Source organism: Sardina pilchardus, chromosome 13 (assembly GCF_963854185.1).
Source record: "Sardina pilchardus chromosome 13, fSarPil1.1, whole genome shotgun sequence".
NCBI classification, from domain to species: Eukaryota; Metazoa; Chordata; class Actinopteri; order Clupeiformes; family Clupeidae; genus Sardina; species Sardina pilchardus.
In genome coordinates this window covers 19,024,891-19,049,890 of record NC_085006.1, presented here as the reverse complement: position 1 = coordinate 19,049,890, position 25,000 = coordinate 19,024,891, and the positions used below count along the sequence as shown (strand labels likewise).

General features: G+C 48.7%; 1 protein-coding gene across 1 annotated transcript in view; it reads right to left on the bottom strand.

The window, feature by feature from the left end:
* tenm4 (teneurin transmembrane protein 4) overlaps window positions 1-25,000 on the bottom strand; it is a 150,163-nt gene that overhangs the window by 95,907 nt on the left and 29,256 nt on the right. Inside the window, 6 exon segments of the mRNA XM_062552929.1 lie at window positions 1,575-1,812; window positions 3,130-3,344; window positions 5,452-5,616; window positions 14,138-14,373; window positions 15,582-15,680; window positions 18,786-19,035. Of these exon segments, the coding sequence (XP_062408913.1) occupies window positions 1,575-1,812; window positions 3,130-3,344; window positions 5,452-5,616; window positions 14,138-14,373; window positions 15,582-15,680; window positions 18,786-19,035 (1,203 nt within the window).

The window sequence follows — 25,000 nt, the reverse complement described above, 5'->3', positions numbered from 1 at the left end:
ACTCTCTCAACCCCGTCTGCCCCCCCCCCCCCCCCTTTTTCTCCGCCACCTCCCCCATCCAGCCGCACCGATGCCATCTCTCATATTAAGTATTGAATTACAGCCCCTGGGGGGAGAGGAGGCTGGCGCACGGCACAGCACAGCACAGCACATGGGGGTGGCAGAGTGCATCTTCCACCCCAGTGGGTGGTGAGGTGGGGGGGAGGGGGGTGCTGAGGACAGATTACCATCGATCTGCTGCCTGGCACACTCAGCGCGCATCAGTTTGCCCTCCCTGCCTCCCTCCCTCCCTCCCTGCCTCTTCTCATCCATCTATCTCTTCCCTCTCTCTCTCTTCCCTCTTTCCCTCCCGCCAACTCCCTCTCTCTCTTTCTCCCTCTCTGTCTTCTCTCCCCCCCTCCGTCACAGATGGACTCTGGCCCGGGAGCTTTTAATTAAAGAGCATGTGAGAACAGCTCCCAGCTGCCACCTCGCCCAAACCTGACACCTTCGGGGGGGCGCACAGCCGCCGCCACCACCACCACCACCACCACCACCACCACCTCGGCCCCAGGACGCCAACCGCTGCCCACCTCACCCGCTCGCTGCGCTAATCAAAGGCGCTTTAAGAGGGAACAAAAGGGAGAGCGACGAGTGGCAAAACGCCAAAAAGTGTGTTTGTGTGTGTGTGTGGGGGGGGTGTAAAATCACCTGCACCGGCGGGAAAGGGCCAGATGTCTACAGCGCTGGAGCACCGCTGTGCTAATCGCAGGTGGTGAAAAGAAGCGAGAGGGGGAAAAAAAAGAAAGACAGAGTAGAAAAGTAGAGAGAGAAGGAGGGAGGGAGGAGAGAAGAAGGGAGTGGAGTCGAGAAAAAAAAAGAAAAAAAAGTGACGGAAATTGGAGGGAATTATGATCAAACATGACGCTGGCAGGAGGGGAACAATCACGGCGTTTAAAGCGAGGGGCAACGGAACGGAATGCTAATGCCCTCACATACTCCCCCGTGCCCCCACACACACACCCAGCCTCAATGCAGCCACTCCACCTAATGGGGCATTATGGAGTCTGAAGGGTGGTGGTGGGGGGGGGGGGTTACATATCAGCCCCCTTTCCTCCTCAACACCTTAGTTAGTCAATGGAAAGCTTTAGGAGTGTTGACCCCATACTGCGTAGTAACAAAGAGCGCACTGCCTCACATACAGTAGCTTTGTGCAACCTGCGAGTCAAGGCTAAATAATAGCATCATTACGATGGAAGGGGAGCTCTTCCTGTAAAGCTTTTCAGCCAGCGGCTCCTACGTCTGCGGCTCACATTCATATGTTTTTTATCCACCTCGACGGAAGTCAGCAATTTTCTCTGAGCTTGCTCTCTACGGGGTTCGAATGACGCAAGTTGAGCCTTGCGATGTACGTAGTCGTATTTGTCGAAAGGTTTATGCTCTATGTATAATATATATTATGCACTGCATAGAATGCCAAAAGAGTACCTTCGCTAACATTCTTTTCCCCCATTCATTTGAAAAGTCCGTTCCTTTACCTGGCAACGTTTTCTAACGGCGACGGAGAACCGAGGTGAAAATCAGGCGGAACTCACCCACGCCGATGGTCAGGAAGGACACCTGCTCCGTCTCCTTGCCGTCGTTGTAGACCGCCAGGTGCCAGATGCCCGAGTCCATGTACTGGATGAAGCCCGTGTCGTGGGTGGCCAGCGGGATCAGGCCTCTCTGCGGCTGCTGCTGCTGCTGCTGTTGCTGGGCAGCCAGGGGGCCCTCCAGACCCTGCACCCCCTGGACCAGGAGCCGCCGGCCATCCAGCAGCTCCACGAAGTCAAACTGGACACAGGTGGGGGTGGGGGGGGCAGGATAGAGAGAAAGCGTTAGGCCGGATATATGATGGCGTGCTGGGATGGCGGGGAGGAGGATGGTATGAGGGTGGGGTGGGGGGAGGGGGGGGTGAGGGAAGCGGAGGGTACCGGAGTCCGTCCACAAAGCCCAGCAGCGCGTAATAACCCAGTTCCTGAGGACACGAATCCCTCTTCCTGTTCTCCTCAATCGTTTGTTCGGGCATAAATAGCTCGCAATTACAGACACACAGAGCCTGCTGGGAAAATGGCGGCTTACTGGGTCCCGTGAACGGTCTGGCTGTCAACCTCTGATGAGTGTGTACGTGCACACACACACACGTACGCACACGCACACACACACACACACACACACACACAGAAGCACACGCAGGCACGCACACACACACCAACGTTTCAGCCTGAAAACTTCCCTTTCAACCTTTCTGCGAGATAAAAACGCCAAAACGAATTAAAAGTTACTGTTTACCAAATAGCATCTGCACAAGATTTGCCTTTCACACTGCGTCCAACTCAATGCATACCAATGAGACAAGCCTTCATTTTCATCTACATTGCCTTGATTCATCTGCCACTCCATGAAATCACAAAAGCAAATTCATCAGGAATGCTGTAGTCTCACAGAGAGAGGGCAGCGAGCCATTCCGATAAACATTCACACAAACACACATGCTCATTCCAGTGCCTTTTATACAACTCAAGGAACCTTGAATATTGTGATTAAATACAATTAAATTCGAATAATCGCAGACCAATACTGAAAAACATTATCTCGGAGGCTTGTATTTAAATGAATAATATGTGACATTCAGTGGTTTACACAGAAGTTGAAAGAGGTACATGTTGATACGTGCTGAAGTGTTTCAAATAGAATGAGGAGTATTGAATCAAATATGACATCTTAAAAATAAGAGCTGTCTTGAGAAAAATGGTAGAATGCCAAATGGCTTTGAAGTAATCATAAGCATTTGCACTTAAAGGAAGGAGAGGGAGCAAACATTTATTTATTTATCAACAGCCATGAGAATGATCAAGGCAAACACATTGGTAAAGACAACTAAAGATGAATGTCAAACACTTGACTAATAGGACAACAGGAATGTTTAATTAAAAGATGGAACACTCAATAACAAGTAATCCAATTATACTATACTACAATCGATCCAGTATAGTGACCAATTGATAATTGGCCAGTATGGCACAATTCCAACTAGCTACTGGAGGACCTGGTTCTTAAGAACTCATCGATAAGCTGGACAGTCCACTCTGACGGATATTTAGCACCCACCTGTGTATGAGATGGAGGGAGTCCTCTCCTGCCATAGATTCCCACCAAGGCATCTTTGCTAAGGGACACATTGAACTTGAGGTACATGGGATGGTCGATAAAGACCTGGGACCTCCAGAAGACACCAGGCGGGATCTGCTGAGCGACCTTTCGCCCCACATCGATCTCGCCCATGTCTATGAAGCTGTCATCTGGGAAGAGGCTGTCCAATTTGCCTGGGCCACAGAAAAAAGAGCAAGAAAAAAAAAAACACAGTCATCGGTAGAACATAAATCTTTCACACACACACACACACACACACACACACAGTGAGGGAGAGACAGGGAGATTGAGAGCGCGAGAGAGAACGAGTGAGGAAGAGAGAGAGGAGAGAGAGAGAGGACGGAAACATTTCCAATATGTTGCCAGGAAGATGATAGCTAGACAATCTCACTGATTTACCAATCAGTCCAGTGCCACTATGAGAGTCGGCAAGAAAGTGGCAGAGGGAAAATGAAATGACCCCAGCTGACCCTAAACGGTATTGAAGTCCTGAGGCGGCGATGCAGTGCCACTCGGATGGATTCGGTGCTAAGGTGCCTCCCCACTTCGCCAGGTCCATATGCTTCGCGATGTACCTCGCTCATTGGACCCCATGGTAATGCCAACATCTGCTCGCACACATTAAGATGGGGGGGCCAATTTCTGCCGTGATGTCTACTAAAGCAGACATCCGCAAAAAAACAGACCCCACAGGACTCGGTGACAGCCATCTCGTTTCGGGCAGCCGTGCGCTCTATGGCAGATGGCGGGCTCTCTCTCTCGCTCTCTCTCTCTCTCTCTCTCTCTCTCTCTCTCTCTCTCGAAACTCACTCGTTTGCAATGTGTCGCATCCGAGCGGACAGGACGCGCTCTCGCGCCTCACCAATTTACGGCCACCGATAACATGTCGGTGAGTGTGAGCTGCCATCACCCCCCCCCCCCCCCCCCCGCGCATGACATCTCATTGCGCAAGCTAATGTCAATATGCTCGCCGTTTTGTTTGGCAGGAAACAGGCAGCCGGGCCCGACTTTCTCAGTGTCGCGAGTCGACGTGACCATATTGTAAGATCGCACAAAATAATTTGCGCCATTTCCCTCCCCCCCCCCCCCCCCGCCCAAACGGGCAACCACGAGTGCCGTTCTTTCGAGAACTTGTCTCGAGGCATGAACCACTTATACGCGCCACTTCTATTTTAAACACATTTGACTTGACAACGTTAAGGGGCGCTACATTCCAAAAACGGCGATCGCGTATGCGCGGAGGGAAAAAAGGTGCGGCTTCTGTGGATTGATCGCCTGCGTTTCGCTTGATGTCGCTAGTCTGTGCTGCAGAATTAGAAAGCAGAGCCTATCGATTTCCCTTCACCAACAGCTGTCACTCAAAGGCGGCGAGTTCTACTGTGGCCCGGGCGTGTCGCTTCGCCTGCTTCCTAGGCAGAGCGGAGGACGACTCCGGGAGTCATCTATATGGTAATGGTGTGATCTCTCGCCCTCTGTCAGAAGCCCTACACCGATTCAAACGGCTACATCTGTGCCCCCCCGTGTTTGTTTTAGGCGGCAAAGTGAAAGAAAACAAACTTCTTCTACAGTGTGAGCTTGTGTAATATGTGTGTGTGAGTGTGAGTGTGTGTGTGTGTGTGTGTGTGTGTGTGTGTGTGTGTGTATACCATCAGGGGGGCTAGCTCGCGCTTTCTTCCCATGCCAGGAGAAGTAGCCCAGACTAGCAGATGAAAGGAATGCCAGACTTCTGTTTCTGTTTTTTTTTTTTTTTTTTTCCTCCAACAGGACAGAATCACTAATCCCCTCCCCAGCCCCTTGGATACCCAATCCCTAAAGCTGTCCGATTTCTTCCTCGAGGAACAAATAATACTTTCCCCACTTCCCCGCAACTTTCATTGGATTACAATGCAGATCTCTCTTGGAGCCACAGAGACTGGTCACAGCATGGCGCTGGCTGGCAAATAATCCCGAATCCATGCCTCCACTTGGACATCAACACTAAGACACTCGTAATGTTGGCCAAGGAAGAAATCTTGTGTTCTTCTTTATTTATTTCTCTTTATTTCTACACCCCACCCCACCCCACCCCTCGCCCTCTGTGTGAAGCATGCGTGACCGCGCGAGCGCAAAACGCGAAGTTTGGATCGCGTAACAGGATTCGAGTCGTCGAGGGGGCCACCGGCTCACTCTGCCCTGATGCGATTAAAAGTTTATATCAAGGGCGGGGCGTAAGGGGGGAGAGAAAGGGGGGCGGGGGGGCTTGCCAAAACAACAGCCATAGATTACTGTGGTGTTTCTTACCGTCGTCTTTGCCTCTTCGATCTGGCAGCTCCAGCCCCGTGTTGCCCAGAGGCGGCAGGCCCAAGTCTGTGGGCAGAGGCAGGCCGCTGGCGTTGTCCTCCGTTAACTGGTACATCTGTCTCTGCATGGGCTGCAGGTGCCAGTTCAGCCCGAAGAGGTGCATGGCTGCAGGAAGAGAAGGAAAACAGAGGGAGAGAGAGAGAACGAGAGAGAGAGAGAGAGAGAGAAAGAGAGAGAGAGAAAGAGAGAGAGCAAAAACAAAGGATTAGTCACATCAATGCAAGGGACGGAGGTCAAAGCTGGAGAGACTAACAATGCCGAGGCGGCGCCCAACACTGCGCTGCGGCATGCACAAGAGATAATGGACATCAATGAGATGCATCTGTGTGCCAACGGGAGACCAAGGTAAAAGAAACGATGCTACTGCATTCCCTTCCTGCACCCCCCCCCCCCCCCTCCCACACACACACACACACACACACACACACACACACCACCACCACCACCACAGCCCCCAAAGCACTCTGATCAGGGGAAAACGAGGCACTGGGGAACCACCACAGAGGCCCCTGTTCAACAAAACAAAAGAAGACAATAACAGATGTTTAATGGTTAATGGCGCTGCTGATGTTGCTGACCGTGCACAAGCCGTCGAGCTGCATCACTTGTAAACACCTCGCCAGTCGTCCCCTCTCACCCACCCCGCCGTCCCTTCTAGGGTGAGAATCCACAAAAAGAAGTGTGCTGTGTCACCCAGACACATTGCACCCCCAACACACAAACACACACACACACACACACACCACCCTCGACCCCCACCCCCCCCACCAGCCCTCCCCGAGGAACAGCCATTCTTCACACTCACATTACCTTACTAATTCCCAACAAAGCAAAAGGGGAGAGACAAGGAAATCATCAAGTCAGCAGGAACGGGGCGGCCCCCCGGTTTTTTGAATGCCGGAGCCAAAGCCGAAGACACACACCGATATTTCACAAGGTCAACAAAAGGAGTGCCCTCCGGGACACCCGGCGATGGACTGGGGGACAGCCGGGGGGAGGGGATGACCATGATAGATCACCTCCAGAGAATAGACAAGATGAGCTTAGCCAGGCAAAAGCCACCGCAGGAACTTCGACTGTCAGCAGAAAAAAAAAAAAAAAAAAACAAGAGAGGGGGGAAAGGAGAAGAGAATGCCCGCCAAGAGAAGGCATTACAGCTGTTTCATTTTGTGGTTGTCATTTTTTTTTTTTTTTTTTTTTGGGGGGGGGTGGGGTTGTGTTTTGGTTTATTCTGAAGCTCTTAATATAAACAGCCTGACCATTCAATTATTAAGTGTGAAATCAGAGGGTATCTTTCTAAAGAGATGAAGATGGCTGTTGTGGTGGAGCCCGAGTGTGAATGTGCGTCCAAGAACATCTTTCGCATCTGTTATTTGGAAATCTTTTTTTAATGTTTTTTTTCCCTCTCTCCACAATGTCTAGGAATTTCTATTTTTCCCCACCATCAGCACATAAACGGCTTCGGGTTACCTTTTCACAGCCTTGCCTGACAACCTGTAGTGACAATTCAGAGGCTGAATTACTTTTCCGCTCCACTCAATATCAGAGCAAAGCGAGAATCTATTTGTTTTTTTTATTATTATTTTTTTCTTGAGCAGAGACTTACACAGTGGGAAATATCTTCAGCTGACACAGGTAGGGGAGTGGACTCTAAACGAATGATTTATTTCTAGTGTCACTGCATTTCGTAAAAAAGAAACATTGTACTGCTGTAATCCCCAAAAACTGCGATCAATCTTGATTTGTCTGTAGCAGGCCCACTCAGGTGATTACGTGCTGCCATTTGAAAGATGAAAGAGTACAAGTAAGGAAATTGACTGCACAGGTGTAGGCTGAACTTAAAAGACTCAACTGCTGTTCACCAGTCACGGCAAAACAACCATGACATTCTAGGTGGCGGAGAGACTGCTGTAGCAAAAGTGCCTGGCCCAGTAGCGCTAGCGCGCTAACGTTGATGTTGCAGCAAACTCAGAGATGTAAAAGCCTGGCTTCAGAGAGTAGAAGTCCTGCCATATTTTTGTTCCAAACATTCACTTCATCAGCTGATTCTAATTAGCACAACTCTGTCTTTATGATTTTGAGTTGTATGTTGAAATTTCATTAATAAAAAGAAAAAAAGAGAAAAAATTAGCACCACTCTTAAGCCAGGTAGATCAACTAGGTAGTGAAATTACCTGTGCTAAGCACATTGAGCAGAACCAAGGATTTTTACTTTCTGAAGCCAAACTTTTACATCTCTGAGTAAAATGGCATTCAGGGTGATGTCCGGCACACGGTCAAAGGTGTCAGTTGCATACTCCGCCACATTAGTTTCTAGTATTGCTATGGTGGCAGAGCGAAAGACTGGCTGAATTATAGAGGCGGAGCTGGGTACTGATTAGCCAGCCACCAGCCGTGGCTGCTGAGGGAGAACATTAGCACAGCCGTTTCCTTTCAGAATTACCCAAATAAGGGATTTAAACAATTGCTCGGGCGAGCTCCGTGCATGATCATAGCCACTTCCTCCCGTATTCTATTCTGAAAAAAAATCAATGACTCTTAAGGACCCGCAACGATACGCTTGTGCCCCAGCTAAAGGTTTTTTTTTTTTTTGTGATTATGCTTTTTTTTATTTTCCGGCTGAAGGTTTTAGCGCTAGCCTTGAACAGGCTTGGCAGGGGCTCGAGGAAGAGGCAGTGTAGTCGGTGGCTGACAGCTCTGCAGATCAAACTAGTAGTGAAAAATGAGAGTGGGCCGCCTCTACGCACAGGGAAAATCTATTTCATTAATTACCCAGCACATTAGACAGCAACATGCTTCCACCGTCACCCTCCCACTTTAAGTCTCGCATTCAGTCACTTGCTAAATATCTGACTGGAGATTACCAGGCCCTGCTAATGCAAGATGCCTTTTCAGATGTTCACGAGACACAAGCCACATCTGAATAAGTGGCTGTTTGGGAAATTGCTAGCTGCGCTCTGATGGACAGGACAGCAGATCTTATTTTGTTTCATTACGTTTCATTTATTTATTTTTTCCCCCCCACCATTTCATTTCAAGGCTTGGTCAACTGGAGAGTTGACTGGACTGGAGGCCTTGTGACTGTTTAAGCACACACCCACAGAGTGTAGGAGATGGGAGAGGATCCAATGTGAAAGACCTGCTAGAGCCTTATAAATGCAAACAACACAGCAACCCCTCCATCCCTGCAATCCCTCCATTACTTTCTCTCTCCCTCTCTCCCACACACACACACACACACACACACCAGGAGTTGGGTGTGTTGAAGCAGGACACAGGCCTCGAATGCGGGGAGAGACAGATGGCTTAGTTTATCATTTGGCAGGCTCCGAACTGAGCCTCTACCCACTCTTTGATTTGTGTCCCCTTCTCCCGCCTGTCCGGGAAAAAACGAGGCGCCGGGAGCCGGAGAAACAGACGGCCGCTGGTGACTGCGGCAGCAGCAGCAGAAGCAGCGGCAGCACCGGAGCTGCCCAAGCAGGACAATCGCATTAGACGACTCCCCGGCAGAAAAAAAAAACGCGGGCTCGAGAGTGTCGTTTCAAGTGTCCAAGTAATCACTCCTCCCCCCCTCTTCCTCCATCCAGGCGAGGGGCCACATCCTTCAGTCCATCCATTCCCCTCTGCCTCCGTGTCCCTTCGAATGGGGGAAAGAACTTAAGGAACTTTCTTCTCGTCTTCTGCTCCTCATCCTTCATCTCTGCCCCTCTGATTCACTTGGAAACTGAATTTGTCATATAAAAAAAAAAAACATGGAGGCCTGCTGGGCCCTCTTCAGCCTGGTGGCTAGGCACCCTTTAGCTTGGTGGCTTACAATACACAGCAGCTGTTGCTTTGCCTATACACCCCCCACCCCCCCCCCACACACACACACACCCGGTTCCCCTGGGTAAAGAACTATGGTGGCGAAGCCTCTACTAGCCAAGAGATTCAGGCCGTACAGACAGACTGATAGACAGGTGTAGACGTAAATAGCACCAGTCTTGTTTAATGAGAAGTCTGTGGGCTGGTAGAATGTAGTCTTCCGGTGCTATTTTGGAGGGACAAGTGACCTCTGGAGGCACAAGCACGATGAAACGGAGTGCAAGATCCTTATCTTGAGCACGCTTTTTTTTCTTTTCTTTGGTGAGCATTGGCAGAAAAGTTGGGAAGACTCTCCACGCCAATTAGTGGCCACTGGACACAGTCCACTCACACCCACGTTAGGCATACACAGACACACTACACACACACACACACACGCCAAACGATGAGGCCTATTACTATACCCTGGGCTGCCAGAAATCACACGTGCAGGCAGCCTTTCTTTCTGCCATCACCCAACTTTCACCTCAAGCAAAGCCAAACTGGTGCTGCTACACAACACCTCTCCTCTCCAACAGCTCCTGTACCCACGGCTTTGAAGCCGAAAGGGCCTTCGAAAAAATATGGAACAAACGCGACGGCTAGCTGTCAGAGTCCACAGGAGCTGGTTTGAGAAATGCCGGCCGCCATTCATCTGTCAGAGAGTGGACCGCGCGCATTAGCAGGCATATGGCTAATTAATCCCTTTTAGACACTTGAATGAATGGGTGTTGAATGCGGCAGCCTTCTTGCCTTCATTATCCACCTAATTGCTTCTACACCTCTCCTGCGGTAGGGGATTGCGGAGTGGTGGGGGGTGGATTGGAGGGAGAAGAAGACAGGGGAAAGGGGAAAAGCGTGACTTTTCTGTGCACGTGTGTTTCTGTCTGTGTGTGTTCGTGTTTGTGTGTGTGTGTGTGTGTGTGTGTGTCTGTGTGTGTGAGTGACTCTTGACTTTTCACGTCTGAACACTAAACAGACTTTTAATTGACACCAAATGCAAATGGACTTGTTACGGAGCACAATGGCGAGGGAAAACATTTGGACTAGCCATTTGTGATGGAGACGACAACTCACTGTATGCACATGCTAACAGCTTCCCGGTGAGCCGAGAGTGATTTGGTTTTGAAAAGCGCACCGCTGAGGCTGTGTTTAATCAATAGTTTGCTAGCAGGGCATTAATGATTTGATTATCTTACAGTCTTTCAGTTAAACAACAACATTGAGGGGAGTATTTTTAGGGCTTATGTGAGGGGCAAAAGGCACACTATGCCCCCTGAAGCCATAACACACACATACATACACACACACAAACACACACAGAGGAACCTTATAAGGAGCTATCCACACCCACACACACACACCCTGGAGCCTAATAAGCACCTATCTACACACATACACAAACTCCCTGGGGCTTTATAAGCATGTATTTACACAAACACAGTTTTAAATCATCACCTTCTCACACCAAAAGTCACAAATGCTCAAGTACACACACACACATATACAAACACACTGACTGCTATTCTAAGAGCGACTCAAGTGATAATCACCTGAGCTTTTTACCCAAACAGCGTGAAAAGGAGGCATTTCAATGACTATGCTGCTATTGTATTCAGTAGAGGGCAGTTAATTCCCTGCTACACACACACACACACACACACACACACACACACACACACACACACACACACACACACACACACACACACACACACACACACACACACACACACACACACACACACACACACACCCTCCTCCCTACCTCCGTCTTTTTTTTCTCAATGTTTTACTGTTTATGCTGAATCACAACAAAGGCCGAATCCACCGGATCACGGACTGCCATTTCATGCACTCTTTTAGGAATACACAAAAGCAAAACAAAAACAGCCCTCTTTGCGGGTCAAGATTGTCAGCGCATGAGAAGCCCTCCAGACTCTCTCTCTCTCTCTCTCTCTCTCTCTCTCTCTCTTGGATCCACCGTGCTTTTCCGTGTAATATCACAAAGCCCCTGCCCCAGATCGCATCAGCAGTTTTCCCATTACAGTCCCTATGTGTCGTAGGGAGCAGGCATTTACAACGGAGCCAAGACACTCCTGAAAATCCCTTTTGTGCGGCGTCTGCAGGGGTGCCATTTCATCTCCCCCCTTGAGCAGTAAGTCAATGGCAGGGAAATCAATCAATTAACCAATGACTACAGTTTAAGTCCTTGTCAATAGTCATGCTATGGGGGTCCCGGTGGGCCTGTTTTGGTGGAGGTGCGGTGTGAGAAGGTGTGTGTGTGAGCGCATGTCAAAAGACTGTGGGCAGTCTAAGGCAGAATGGGGTCAGCGCCCAAGTGACATTAGTGTCATAAAACTGAAATAGGTGGGAGGAACGGGAGTCGCTGTATATCAAAATGTCCAGAGCGGCCATCATCGTCCACCTCTGGGCCTATTCGGTGGCCGTAAAAGCTCTGTGTAAAATGTAAAAGAGACACTAGAACACTGCTTACATGTCTGTGTCTGAGTCTGTGCATGTAGCTGCTTCTTCCCCCCATTTGGGTGCGCCCTTGTTGGCCTATAATCTTCACTCGCGAAGTGATTTGTTTCCAAAGTGATTAGCCCGGTTAATTAAAGGTTATTATAATTATTATTACAGAGTCAGTATCTTGGCTCCGACGACTCCCTGAGGCACATGTAAAAAAGATCTGATGTGCTGGTTAAAACAAGTAAACACCCTTAAATAAAGACTTCCATCACTGGATGGGAGGTTTTGAACGCGGGATTTTCACAAACCATTAAAAGTCAATGAGCGGATGTCAGCTATGATCTACCTAACTAGCGCGCTATGTTCTGCTGTGGCTCATCATCAGTGTGGAGAGAGAAAGAGTGGAGTCTGAAGAGGTCTGCGGAGATGCAATCTCTGCAGCCCTCCTTGGGCTGCTGATGTGGGGTGGGGGGGGGGGGGGGCGGACACACAGGGGGACACTGATGACCTCCAGAAGGGGCGCGGCGTAATGAACATCCGAGCGAGCGCGCCCACCGCTGAGAGAAAGCCCCATTTGGCCATCTCGCCGGCCTCCTCCTGTTGTCCCTCTTCAGCTTGCCATTTCGCCCGCAAAGGGGAGACGAGTGCACCGAAAAGTCAAAACATCTGTCACGGGGTCTAATTGGGTTCATTAGACGACGCAGTCAGAGCCTCCAATAATGAAGCAGGATAATTAATTGCACTTGAAATTAAATATATTTTCTCATCAGATTTTAATTAAAAAACACGGGCCCTTGTTCCTGATTGCGAGATCTAGATCGCCGGGTGAGGTGAGATTTTTCATCTCTCTCTCCCTCTCTCTCCCTCTCCCTCTCTCTCTTGACATGTTTACTTCAGGTGCCATGGGGAGATGGTCTGATTTCTTTTTTGGGGGGGGGGTAATTACATGAAGTGATTAAGCCACGTCGGCCTAGTAGGCTATCAGTCTCCCCCAGCGAGGTCAAAGAGGGCGGGGTATTTAGAGCGAAACTAGACTGCGCGCAGCCCTCGTGCAAATTTCCTACGCTCCGAGTTTAAGCACAGATCCGGGCAGATCATCCTCATTGTCTTAATACACCAGCACAGCCTCCCTTTTCCTCCCATCCGATGATGTTAATAGCTGGCAGCGGACTGCAAAACCCCAGCTTCAAAACCACCCAATCGTTCTTTAGCCAGAGGGGACGGCTGCGTATTCCTAACACAGTTACAATTTATGTTTATCCCAACAGTCTTGTGATGCCTTGGTGAGGCCATTTATCTCTCTGATGGAGTCTGCAGTGGAGAGCACCTGCCAGCATCTCCTTCGAATCAGTAGGAATAAATTACTTCTCCTGCCACCCTGTTTTTTTGGCTCCATAAAAGCACAAGATTAAATTTAATGATGTATCCATTTATATGCTAAACAGGTATACTATATTGTCAACTGTACAGCCAAAAGCATATGATAAAGTTTAGAGCATGTGGCGGAACCGCAGTCGGCACTGCCTGATTTGATTTTCGGAGAACGCCAAAAAAAAACATATCTTTATTTGCCGGAGTATCTGAAGCGTGCTCACAAGGGCAGGGGCTTGTTTTTTCTAAACCAGTGTAATGCAATTCTGAATCCAACAATATAACAAAGTGATGAAATATCCCCTTCAATCTCACCCACAATCGGAAGGGCCTGCGAAGAGAAACTGGGATAAGATTGATGCTCATACCAGTTCCATCCCCCCCGTAGATGGACAGGTCCATTCTTAGGATCATACGGCACTGCTGACCTCATCTTAACACCTTCATGCATAAGTCACACTTCCATACGCATGAAATCATATATTCAAATTTCAATTAGAGATCCTATCAGGGACCATAGCCCTCACCAAATGACACAAAGAGGACCGAACGAGGCCTTAGAAAAGAGAGGCAGATGAAAAGAAAGGGAAAGAAAGAGAGAGAAATAATAGGAAAGGGAACAGACATAGACATAGATCAAAAAAAGACATAGAGACTGGAGAATTCACCATAGAGACAGCGAAAAAGGGGTGGGGGGGGAGTGATGGAGAGAAAGGAGAAAGAAAGAAAGAAAGAAAGAAAGAGAGAGAGACAAGGAGAGAGTGAGAGAAAGAAAGCAAGAGAGAAAGAGAGAGAGAAAGAGAGAAAGGGAAAGAGAAAGTGTGAGAGAGAAAGAGACAGAAAGAGAGAGAGTAGAGAGAGGGGAAGAGAGAAAAAAAAGAAGGGAAAAAAAGTGAAAGAAAGCGAGCGAATAAAAGTCTCCCCGGAGGTAAGAACTGACCGATGAAGTAGGCCAGCAGAAAGACGAGGGTGACGGAGACGAGGATGGCGCTGAGCGCGGCGCACTTCCAGTTGCAGTGCTTGTAGGGCTTCTTCAGGCTGAAGGCCGGCCGCGAGAAGGTGCTGCGGGGGAGCGGGCGCGGCGGGGGCGAGTAGACGGTGCTGGAGGTCAGCGGGTAGCCCGGCGACGTCGTGCAGTACATGGGCGAGGTCCCGCCGGGCTTGAACAGGAAGTGCCTGCGGAGAAGACGTGGGGGAGAGAGAGAGAGAGAGAGAAGAAAAAAACAGGACCCCAAGGCTTTCTCCAAGATCTAGGTTTCTTATTTATTTTTGGATTTGTATATATGTATGTATGTATGTATGTATGCATGTGTGTGTGTGTGTGTGTGTGTGTGTGTGTGTGTGTGTGTGTGTGTGCGTGTGTGTGTGTGTGAGAGAGAGAGAAAGAGAGTGAGAGAGAGAGAGAGTGTGTGCATCTTCCTTCTCATTTGTAATACAGAGAGTGCACACAGTCCCTTACACTGTTCAGTAATGCTGGCTCTAAGCACTTTTTTTGAAGGAAAAAAAAAAAAAAAAGAAGAAGAAATCTGTTGCCATAGACACGCTTTCTGCTGGCGAACTGCAAAACACAGCAGAGTGGGCTGGCACTATCACAATCGTGAATCGATATCAAATTTAATTTACAGCACGAGTGACCACGCCAGATCCCTGTTAATTTGAGTCTGCGCTGTTAGTTGTTGGGGAGTGGGAAAGTCGGATCTATAGCAAATGTATGTGTTAAGGGGGCAATTATTCACCCACGAAGGGCTAGCCCGGGCTTAGAAAGAATGTTCGGCTGGGCTTTAAGAAACAGCGGCCCATATATTTCTGACAAGTGTGAGGCTTCTTTCAGATGGCTTATATATTAGGAAGAGCCGTTTTAAAACAGCATGTTTTTCTGTCACCTCTGGAGCCGTGACATGTTACCTTAGGGGCACGATAGCACAGACACCTCAATGCCACAATGATTGGTGTCAGTGAAAGTGCTAAATCTCATTAAGACAGCATTTCTGTACAGGGGGAAGGTGCAGAGGGGAAGGGGAAGGAGGGGTTAGTGTGTTAACAAGATGAGCAGCACAGAGAAAAAAAAAGAGAAAGAAAACAACACGGTTTTTTGTCAGTGATGGTGATCCAATAGCGCTACAGGAAGCGGGGAAAAGAAACAACAGGAAGTGTCTAGACTCTAGGCACTGATAGGACGAGGACAAATGAGACACGGAGGACGTGACGGACAGAGCGAGAGAGAGAAGACGGACGTGCAGCATGGCAAAGCAGAGCCTCGGTGGGTGTTCACGACAGGTGGGCGGCCCTTTTTATCCGGTGGGGGGAGGGCGGGGGTGGGTGGCAGGGGGTTGGGGAGTTTGGGGGGGGGGGGGATTTGGGGGGGGGGGGGGCGTGAGACATACCCGTCGCCGTAAGCGCCTTCGTGGCGCGCCGCCGCCAGAATGTCCATCTCAATCAAGTTGTCCTGCAAAGTCTCAAGGAATGTCTGCTTTGCAATGTTTCTACATACAGATGGAGAGATGGAGATGGAGCACTGAGTGAGTCATGCGTGTGGAGGGGGGAGAGGGGAGGGGGGAGGGGGGGGGGCAAGAGATGTCGACACAGACAACAAAGAAATCACACCTCCACCACCCGAGATAAAGAAATGAGAGAGAGGGACCACAACACAGCACAACACAACACAACAACACAAACACACACACACACACACACACACACAAACACCCACACACAAAACACACCCCCACACGCGCACACACACACACACACACACACATACACACACACACACACAGCAACAGACTGGAGAAAGAAAGACAGCATGGGCGACGGCACCCAGAAAGCCACACACAGAGAGAGAGAGAGAGAGAGAGAGAAAAGACGAGAGCCCCTTATGGAAACAGAGACTGGAGAGTTTAGTGACATAAAACGGTGGAGATAAGAGGTGCCCTGGTCCTGCTCCCCAGCCCTGGTCAGTCAGCCCTACCTGGTACTGTACGAGCCCTGCCCATCTCTGCATGCGTCCTGCTCCTCTCTGATAAACATTAGAGTATTCTGGCTCCTTCAGGGGGATGGTGGTGGTTGGACAAAAACAATGCAGTTGTTTCTTTTTACTTACACAGATCAGTTTAAGGAGGCTTTGGCAAGTGCAAGTGCAAGAGAACATAGTAACACACTACAAGCACTCGCGCTTGTAGAAACATGACAGTTAAAGATTAAAAAAAAAACTTTTAAGCGACAAAATCCCCCAAAGGCTGTAGAGCAGAGTACATGATTCCTGCTTTATGGCAGTTGCTTCTGATGGAAGTCATAAATATCTTCAAGCATATTGTTGGCCATAAATATTCAGAGGCAAGTCTCCCTGGACAAACTTTTGCGTGCCATACTGTGTGCTGGCGTAGACTGTAATAGCGAGCAGCCCCTTAGTCTCCCCCCGCGAGAGCGATTCTATAGGGGAAGGCCGACATAATGCAATGGGAAAAAGGCATGGGAGGGTCAACATGCAAACGGGCAGGCTGAACGTTTGGATTCAGCAAGAGAAAAGGCTTGATTTCGGCTCAAATGTTATTCATTCTTTTTCTGCTTTTAAACGAAGGTCGTGTTGTGGAGGAATAGCATATGTCTGACGCACACACACTGAAAAAAAAGGGGGGGGGGAGTGGAGGAATCAAGAAAAGCTTTGACTGGGAGTGTTATTAAAGTTTTAAAACGACGGAGTGCAACGTCTAGCAGTGAGCCTAGGAGTCATGGAGGACAAGTAGAGATGGAGAAAGAGAGAGAGAGATGGAGAGAGAGAGAGAGAGAGAGATGGAGAGAGAGAAAGAGATGGAAAGAAAAAGGGAAAGGAGGGGGCAGGAGACTCCTCTGCTGGTTTATCTCCCAAGACGCTCCGAGAGGGCCCACACTCCCAAAGATTTAGCTGCTTCATAGCACTCCACAGTCCACATGAAAGGGAGGAAAGGGCCATTATAAGGCTATTAACCGCCCAGATGACAGGCCAGGTGTCATCGCCCTGGTGGAGATTCCTAATGGCTCCAATTTTGTCAGAAGAATTGAAATAATAGATGTGTTTTTTTTTTTTTTTTTCGGTTCCGGTCTGAGGCGTGCAGACAGAGCTGATTTATACGGGTTCGATTTGGACCCCGCGCTTGCTTTAAATTCTCCTCACTCCGCCATCTGTTTTGCGCCTCCGCTGGGAATACCTGGGAGAGATTAACTTCGAAGAGAGAGGGGGGGTGGCGGTGCTGGGGGGGCAGTGTTTAATCAGTCATTATGCCACCGTGCAATTCTCCACAAACTGAAATTAACATTCATTTTCCCGTTGAATGGACCGTCAAACAATGCTGGTCGCACCGACGAACCAGACAGCCCAGCTTTACCGTGGCTGTCATAACAACCTGCCAAAGTAACGCCTCAACTCCCTTGTCAGTTTAAGTCCCAAAGAAACACCTGATGAGTCACTTCAGAAAGAAGTTTTTTTGTGTGTGTGTGCATGTATATATAAATATATAAGGCGTTTCTTTTTATGTTGTCAGTTTCCATTGGAACATACGCTTCTTCGAATAGACACAGAGTGCGTCAAAGCCTTGTTTTAAAACAGCAAACCTCGCCAGGCAGGTGATAAGTCCACCTTACTTTTTTCCAAGAGCCCTTTTCAGTGCATGGAAATGCTGGCGATCTGTGCATCAGTGTGCAGCTTCCGCCGAGGGGCTCGACAGCGCTGATTGCCCTGAGCAAGACGGAGAGCCGAGCGACGCGGCCCTGCAGCAGGAATAACAGTTGATGGATACCCTTCACACGAGCACCCGCGGACTGCGAGGCTCGCCCCGGCAAATTGAACAGCAGCGGATTGATGGGAAAAAAATAAAGTCTCTGGAAAAAAAAAAAAAGCCTTGGAGGAGATGAGGAGGACAAGAGAGAAGAGGAGGATGAGAGGGAGGAGGAGAAGGAGGAGGAGGTGTGGGGCAGGCCCCTTTTAGGTGCATGAGCTCGGGTCTGTTGTGCCGACTCGACAGCAATCTCACGGATGAAAACGAAAACTAACCCCGGAGGCCACCCGCGTTGTCAAAAATCACAGGCTTTTCCAGATGAGCCCGAACACAATCCTTTTCTCTTGTTTCATCGCAGTTCACGTTTTTTTTTTTTTTTTTTTCCAAGTGCATGTTGACCGGCGCGTCTGTCGAGCCAGTCCTTTACACTTATCCTTAACAAGCAAACGAGCTAAAAACAACCCCGGCACTGGGGGGAAGTGCCAGAGTCAAATCTGCACTGAAGAAATCAACTGCGGCTCCTGGGAGAACCTTTACTCCAGTACATATGCCCTCAGAAAATAGCTCCATTCTAACCACCCTTCTGCATTCAAAGGCCCAAAAAGCCGAATGCCTCCTTGGTGCTCACTGCTCAGATTGCAATTGAAGCGGAGGCAAATGCAGCGTGCTATCTCAGTGGATACACAAAGGGGTGCAATGAGGGCATACCTGGCACAACATTTTTGGTCTTGAAAAGATGGGTTAAAAAAGAAAAAAATCTAGCCAGGAAAAAAAAAACACCCCACTTAAAAAACATCCCCCCACTTCCCTTTTTTTGACAGGGAGAATCGGGCGTACCTGGTCTCCAGGGGAATGTTGCTGTTGAGCAGCCAGTTGTCCTGGGCGCTGCCCGAGTCCTGGGCGCTGCCTGGGCCTTCGGGGGGCACGGAGCTGTCAGTGGGCGCGGGGCTGGGGTTGCTGCGCGGCGTGTAGTTGTCCCGGTTCAGCGAGTTCACCGAGGTGGCATGGTGCTGCTGGCTGGGCGAGTGGGAGTGCGACAGGGGCACAGGTGGCGTCCGCAGGCGGGAGTGGTTCTGGAAAGTGCCGTCTGCCACGAGGAGGAGGAGAAAAAAGGAAAAGATGAGATGTTGAGCTACAGTATACGATATAAATGAATACGTTGAAAAACATGACATGATGAGATGGGCTGAATTCATCATTCATCATCTGTGATAGTGTAAAACATTTGGAGCTTTCGTGTAAGAGCCAATTTGAAGTTCTCAAAGAGGATTTAGAATCTACAGAATAATTGATATCAGTTACTTGACATGCAGGGTGTCTGGCTGGGACAGCTTTGGCAGAGATTCTTGATTACAACCCTCTTTGGCTTTAGTATGCAAACTCAAAATGAAACCCCAGAATGCACTGAAAACACAGTTGGCATGAAAATGTGTGTGAAAGTGTGTGTGTGTGTGAGTGCGTGTGTGTGTGTGTGTGTGTGTGTGTGTGTGTCGCTCCTCCAGTGCATGCCTTGTCTTTTGTTTCATGGTCCTGATGGAATCAGGAGGATTAACTCTGAACACATTAGCGCGCTAACTCAAAATGCCTCATGCTGGCTGTACAATAAACACTCAAGCAGACATCTACGCAATTTGCTCCGTATCGCTCCCTGGCAGAAAAATCCAGAGCAAGTCTGTATATAGACAGAGAGATGGGGTGGGGGGGGAGAGAGAAAGATAGAGTGGGAGAGAGACAGACCGATAATGAGACAGAGGGAGCAATGGAAAGAGAGAGGGAGAGAGGGAAGGACGAAAGAAAAAGTGAAAGGCACAAACAGTGACACACGAGAGAGAACACAGAGAGAAAATAGAGAGATAGAGAGCAGAGAGAGAGAGAGAATAGAGAGCAGAGAGAGAGAGAATAGAGAAAGAGAGAGAGAGAGAGAGAAAAGAGAGATGGTGGGAGTACTATACAGATACACTCTGCTCCTTTGCCCAGCCCTAGTCTGTCAGCGCTTGGCTAAATGCTTTCTGTTGCCTTTTGGTGAACGAAATAGACAAAAAAAATACTTGAATGGGATGTGTGTCATCTCTGTCAGGTATATTCTCACAAACAGTAATAGTTATCTGCACCAGTGACGATCTGTCATTATCAGCCGTATAGAATTACTGCAGTCAGGCTGCTTTGAAATTCACTCCCCAAGATCAAGTGCTTTCGCGGAGAGCGTTGTTTGAGCGTTCTCCGCCGAGTGAATTCCTTCATTTGTGCCGTTCGGCTTCCTTCTGTGTTTTTAGTCTTCAGCTGTCACTGAGCGTCATGGGACTTTGCAGGCATCAGACACGAGATATGAAGGATCAGATTGTACCCAGTGGTCATGGCGCACAAATCTGATACTCCCGGCTTAACGGGAGATAAAGAGCCAGTGTTCTCGCTGCCTGCCTATCCATTAATTTCCATATCTGCTCGCCCATTAATCAATCAATGAGCTCCCTGCCTGTGTGCCTTCACAGACAAAGTGGCTCCCTCTTCGTGCTCATCACCCCCCTCCCTCCCCCACACACACTCCAGACCCCCCCCCCCCACACACACACACACACACACGCACACTTTATTTCACAGGTAGCCAAAATAAATTGCCTATTTACAGAAAGTGTGTGAAGCAAGAAGTGCACAGATGTTGAGGTGACAAACTATGTGATACAAGTGTACCTACACTGTCTCAGTCCACCCCCGGATACGCACACCTTAGCAACTAGAGTGGAATGACCGTATCAGTAAGGGTCTGTTCTCTCTCTCCCCTCAATACAACAAGCAGACCTCAATCACTACAGTTTTCATTTTTTAACCCCCCCCCCCCCCCTCCCCCCTCCCCCCTCCCCCCTCCTATTCTCACCCAATCACAATCCAACAACAATGTGCAAGTGTGCAACACAACAGCCAAACTGTGCTACGGCAAGGTCAGGCACAATAAGACCTTCACCATGAAGCAGAGGAATGGAAAGGACAGCTTGTTCAAAGTAATACTTCTTTTCTCTCTCCCAAGGCACTGCATATGTGTGCCTGTATGAGGACAGCATGTTAGATAACCGCTCTAAAACAGCACAGTGTCCCATAGGTATGCAGGGTATAAAACAAAAGTACAAGCCACCAACTAATGCGTGAAAAAGCACTTCACCTCTAGTGTCCTCCTCGCACACGAGGGAAATCGGGGGCTTGCTAAATCTCGGTTTAACCTCGCCGGCTGTTAACAGATGCTGATTTTCACCCACAGACACAACCTGGAGGTTTTTTGCTCCTTTACAGAATGGAGGCAGCCAGGAATGCAGTGCATGGCCAGTCATCATAGGATGTGGAACTTTCCCCGCGCCGAATTTGGGTTACTTTTTCATTCCCTTTCATTTTGGGTGCCAGCCCTGGATCATTTTGTCGGGCGCCGGTGACAGATGGTTCGGCGCGAAAGGCGCTTTCGCCCGACAAGTCTGCCCTGGTGATTACTCCGAGGCCTAAAATTCAGAGAACCTCGATGAAGTAAACAACCCTGATGTCCATGAGTGAGTTGAAGGAGGGGCAGTATCCCCACCCTTCCCTTTCATTTGAACACATGTAATGAGTAATCCCTGACACCACTGCCCATTTATCAATTCTACATTGATAAAGACATTTCAGACTCAGGACCACTCTCATCAAATAACAATTAAAAGTGTGTTGAAGATATTGTCTGATCCTCGAAACAACAATAAAATCGGAAAGGTAAAATTACGAAGACATTACGAGTCAGTTATATTCACATATTCCTTTGCGACTGAGACTGTATCTGTAACTGAGGCAGACTCCAAGGGTAAGGGCTCTGGCTGTATGGCTTTCCACGAAGAGAGAGGAGCTTCTTCAGAGTCCTTGAGACAGTAAGCCTGCAGCCTCGTTACAGGAACAGAAGAAATGATTCAGCAAGAGTGATTCACCATAACCAAAAAAAAGGTAAAATATTGATCTGGTTCACACACACGAGACTTCGAAGGTGGGCATGAAAGATTACTGTGCGACCATGACAAAGAGGGTCGGGTGAGGCTGAAATATACCTAAAATCTGATACAAACTAATCATGTTCAAATAATGGTGTTTTGTTGTATCAGAGAAGATATGGTAGGCTACTGAACAATGTTGAGGCACTTTCCAAAAACACCTGGCTAGGCGCTCCTTAATACTCCAAGTATTATTTACTGAAAGTTTAAGCTGCTCCTCAGAAATATCGATAGACTTGCTGACATGGGTCTGATTCCTCAGCAATAATTCAATATGAAAGTATAAACATTTTATTCCGCTTGTTTACGTGCATCTATCCTCCAAAAAATCCCCTTCTTCATATCCAATGGCTTTGGCAAACATATTAAAGGAACATCTCCTCTTCAGCTCAATACTTGAAGGCGTCAATCGGCCATTAAGGTTGTCTGAAGGCAATCTCCAAGGAAAATCGGGTTCCCCTGGCCGTCTTAGTTAACCGATGGAAGATACCGATCCATCAAACTCTAACAGAAAATTGATTCATATCCATGAATAATTGAGGAGCTAGAACAGGGATCAGTAAAGTAGCTACTGTCTTGTAACTTTTTTGCAGTCTGAAGACACCGGAGTGTATACATTAGTGTATGTATGAGTCTGTGTGTGTGTGTGTGTGTGTGTGTGTGTGTGTGTGTGTGTGTGTGTGTGTGTGTGTGTGTGTGTGCGTGTGTGTATGGGTTAAAGAATGCTTGTCGATGCAATCCACAATCGTTGGAGATGTGCGTGTTTGCCCTGGTGCCAAACGCGAGGCCGCCATTTGTGAAGCGGATAAAAATCAGCCTGGTGCACGGCACGCTCCCACCTGATGGGGTGGAGGGTGCAGAACTGCAGCATGCCCTGGACAGCAGATCAAAGCATCCATGGGTGAATGGCTCGATATGGAATTAATCAAAAGCCATCAACCAGCTAGACAGATCATTAAAAAAAATCCAGCCTACTGCCACCGACCCCCCCCCCTTCCCACAACCCTCCTCTCCAGGGGGCTAAAAATAGAGCTAGCTACACAAACCTCCCTTCTGAGAAGCATGTGTCTATATACACACCAAATACCACTGTGGTGACACCTTCTATGACTGGTCCCTCGAACAGCTGGAGGTGTTTTTACTAGTCATTAGAAAAGACCTGCGGAGAGCAGCACACCATGTGGGACTACAAGCTGTCTTTACAAGATTCATTTGAGAGTTAGCCGAGTAAACAAGGGGTGAGGGCTCACACAGCAATGTGTTGTACAGCAGGGGATGCTACTATTACTGCGGCAACAAGGCAGCGGCATCAAGAGGCTTGTTAGAATCAATGAGACTTCAATCAGTCTTATTGTGCCATGTCGGATTAAGAGCAGTCAATCAAATAAAATAGCGATAGATTGGCGACTGAACTGTACTTTGTCTGAGATATAGTCTCTTGTGGGACTCAATAACAGAAATGAGTAAAAATGAGTCCGGTGGATACACACTGACAAGAGCAATTTTCTTTTTTTTTTTTTCAGACACACTTTCCTGCAAGCAGCTTGTCAGTGTAAGGACTTTATGTTGTTCTGTTGTTCTCCAAAATGGCAGTGTGTAAAATCCTTTAAGGCATGGAGGCCAAATTTTTTAAAAGTCATTTAATGGTAACCTTGACAGGTGCCATCTCTGTAAAAGCTTTAGTAGGCGGCATTGCACTGGTACTGTAACACTGGCAAGGGTGGCCGGTCACTTCAAAACCGAGTGACAGGAGTATACTACTGACCACTTCACTCTTGCTTCAGAAACACAGAGGGCCAGCTGAGGGAGGCAAGCCTGGACTGCAGAAAGCAGCAAAAGCAATTGCACGGACACCGAGCCCCAAACTCCGAAGCCGAAACTCAAAGATTCCGTCCTCTCTCCTTTCCATGTGATGAAAAATTGCACCACGTGCTGCTCATTAAGACGTTCCGCGGGCGGGAAAAACTCATCTCTCAGATGTCTTGAGCGGTGTATCACATTCGGGGATGACCTCCTTTCAACCACATTTTCCTCCCTCATTCCGACAGGGAGCCTGATTAGGCAGTTCCAGTGGAGCCTGACTTATCTGGATGCAGAGGCACAGCAGTCAGAGCACAGTCCCTGAGTCGCCTGTTTTTGTGTGTGTGTGTGTGTGTGTGTGTGTGTGTGTGTGTGTGTGTGTGTGTGTGTGTGTGTGTGTGTGTGTGTGTGTGTGTGTGTGAGTGTGTGAGTGTGTGTGTGTGTGTGTGCATGTGAGAGAGAGAGAGAGTGTGTGTGTGTGTGTGTGTGTGTGTGTGTGTGTGTGTGTGTGAATGTGTGTGTGAATGTGTGTGTGTTTTTTTTTGTCCTCCCCTCTGCTCACCAAGGCTTCTTTAACCCGAGAATCTCCATTCTTGCTTGGTCAGCTGCAAAGGTGGCGGTGTTGTTCTTGCCCTTTCACCACAGATCCATACCGCATTAGTAGCCAGTGGTGGCCCTGGCCACATGCTGATATGTATTAAAAGATGCTCAGATGAAGGGGAGGGGGGGGGGGGGGGGGGGTGTGGGGACCGGAGCAAAGGAGAGTAAGGGGGGCGGGGCGGGGTGGGGGCATTATTTGGTGTTTAAAGATCTAGGGCTCAGCGGGGTGTCTTCTCCCCACACTGGCGGCCTCCCCAGGACGAAGGGGGCAGCCCTGGGAGAAAGCCGGGGGCCACGGTGGAGCACATGCTCCACAAAGGAGGCCGCAGGCTTCAGCGAGCAGACTCATCAGCCGCATGGGAACACAGGGGAGGGAGGGAGGGGGGGTGGAGGGATGGGATTGTGTGTTGGGGAGTGTGTTGGGGGTTCCTCTTTTGAAAGCGGAGAGGATGGGGATTGGGAAGGGAGTGAGCAAACAAACAGGGGTGTTTGTAGCATCCCTGGAAGTGCAGATGCGTGAGTTAAAAAAAAAAAAAAAATACAACTGGAAGCTTTAAAGATTAAAAATAGCCATGAAAACCTTTCTTAAGGCATCGCTTTCACTATTATTTCAGGATGTCAAATATATTGAGGGCCAATTAATTAGGAGGAGTG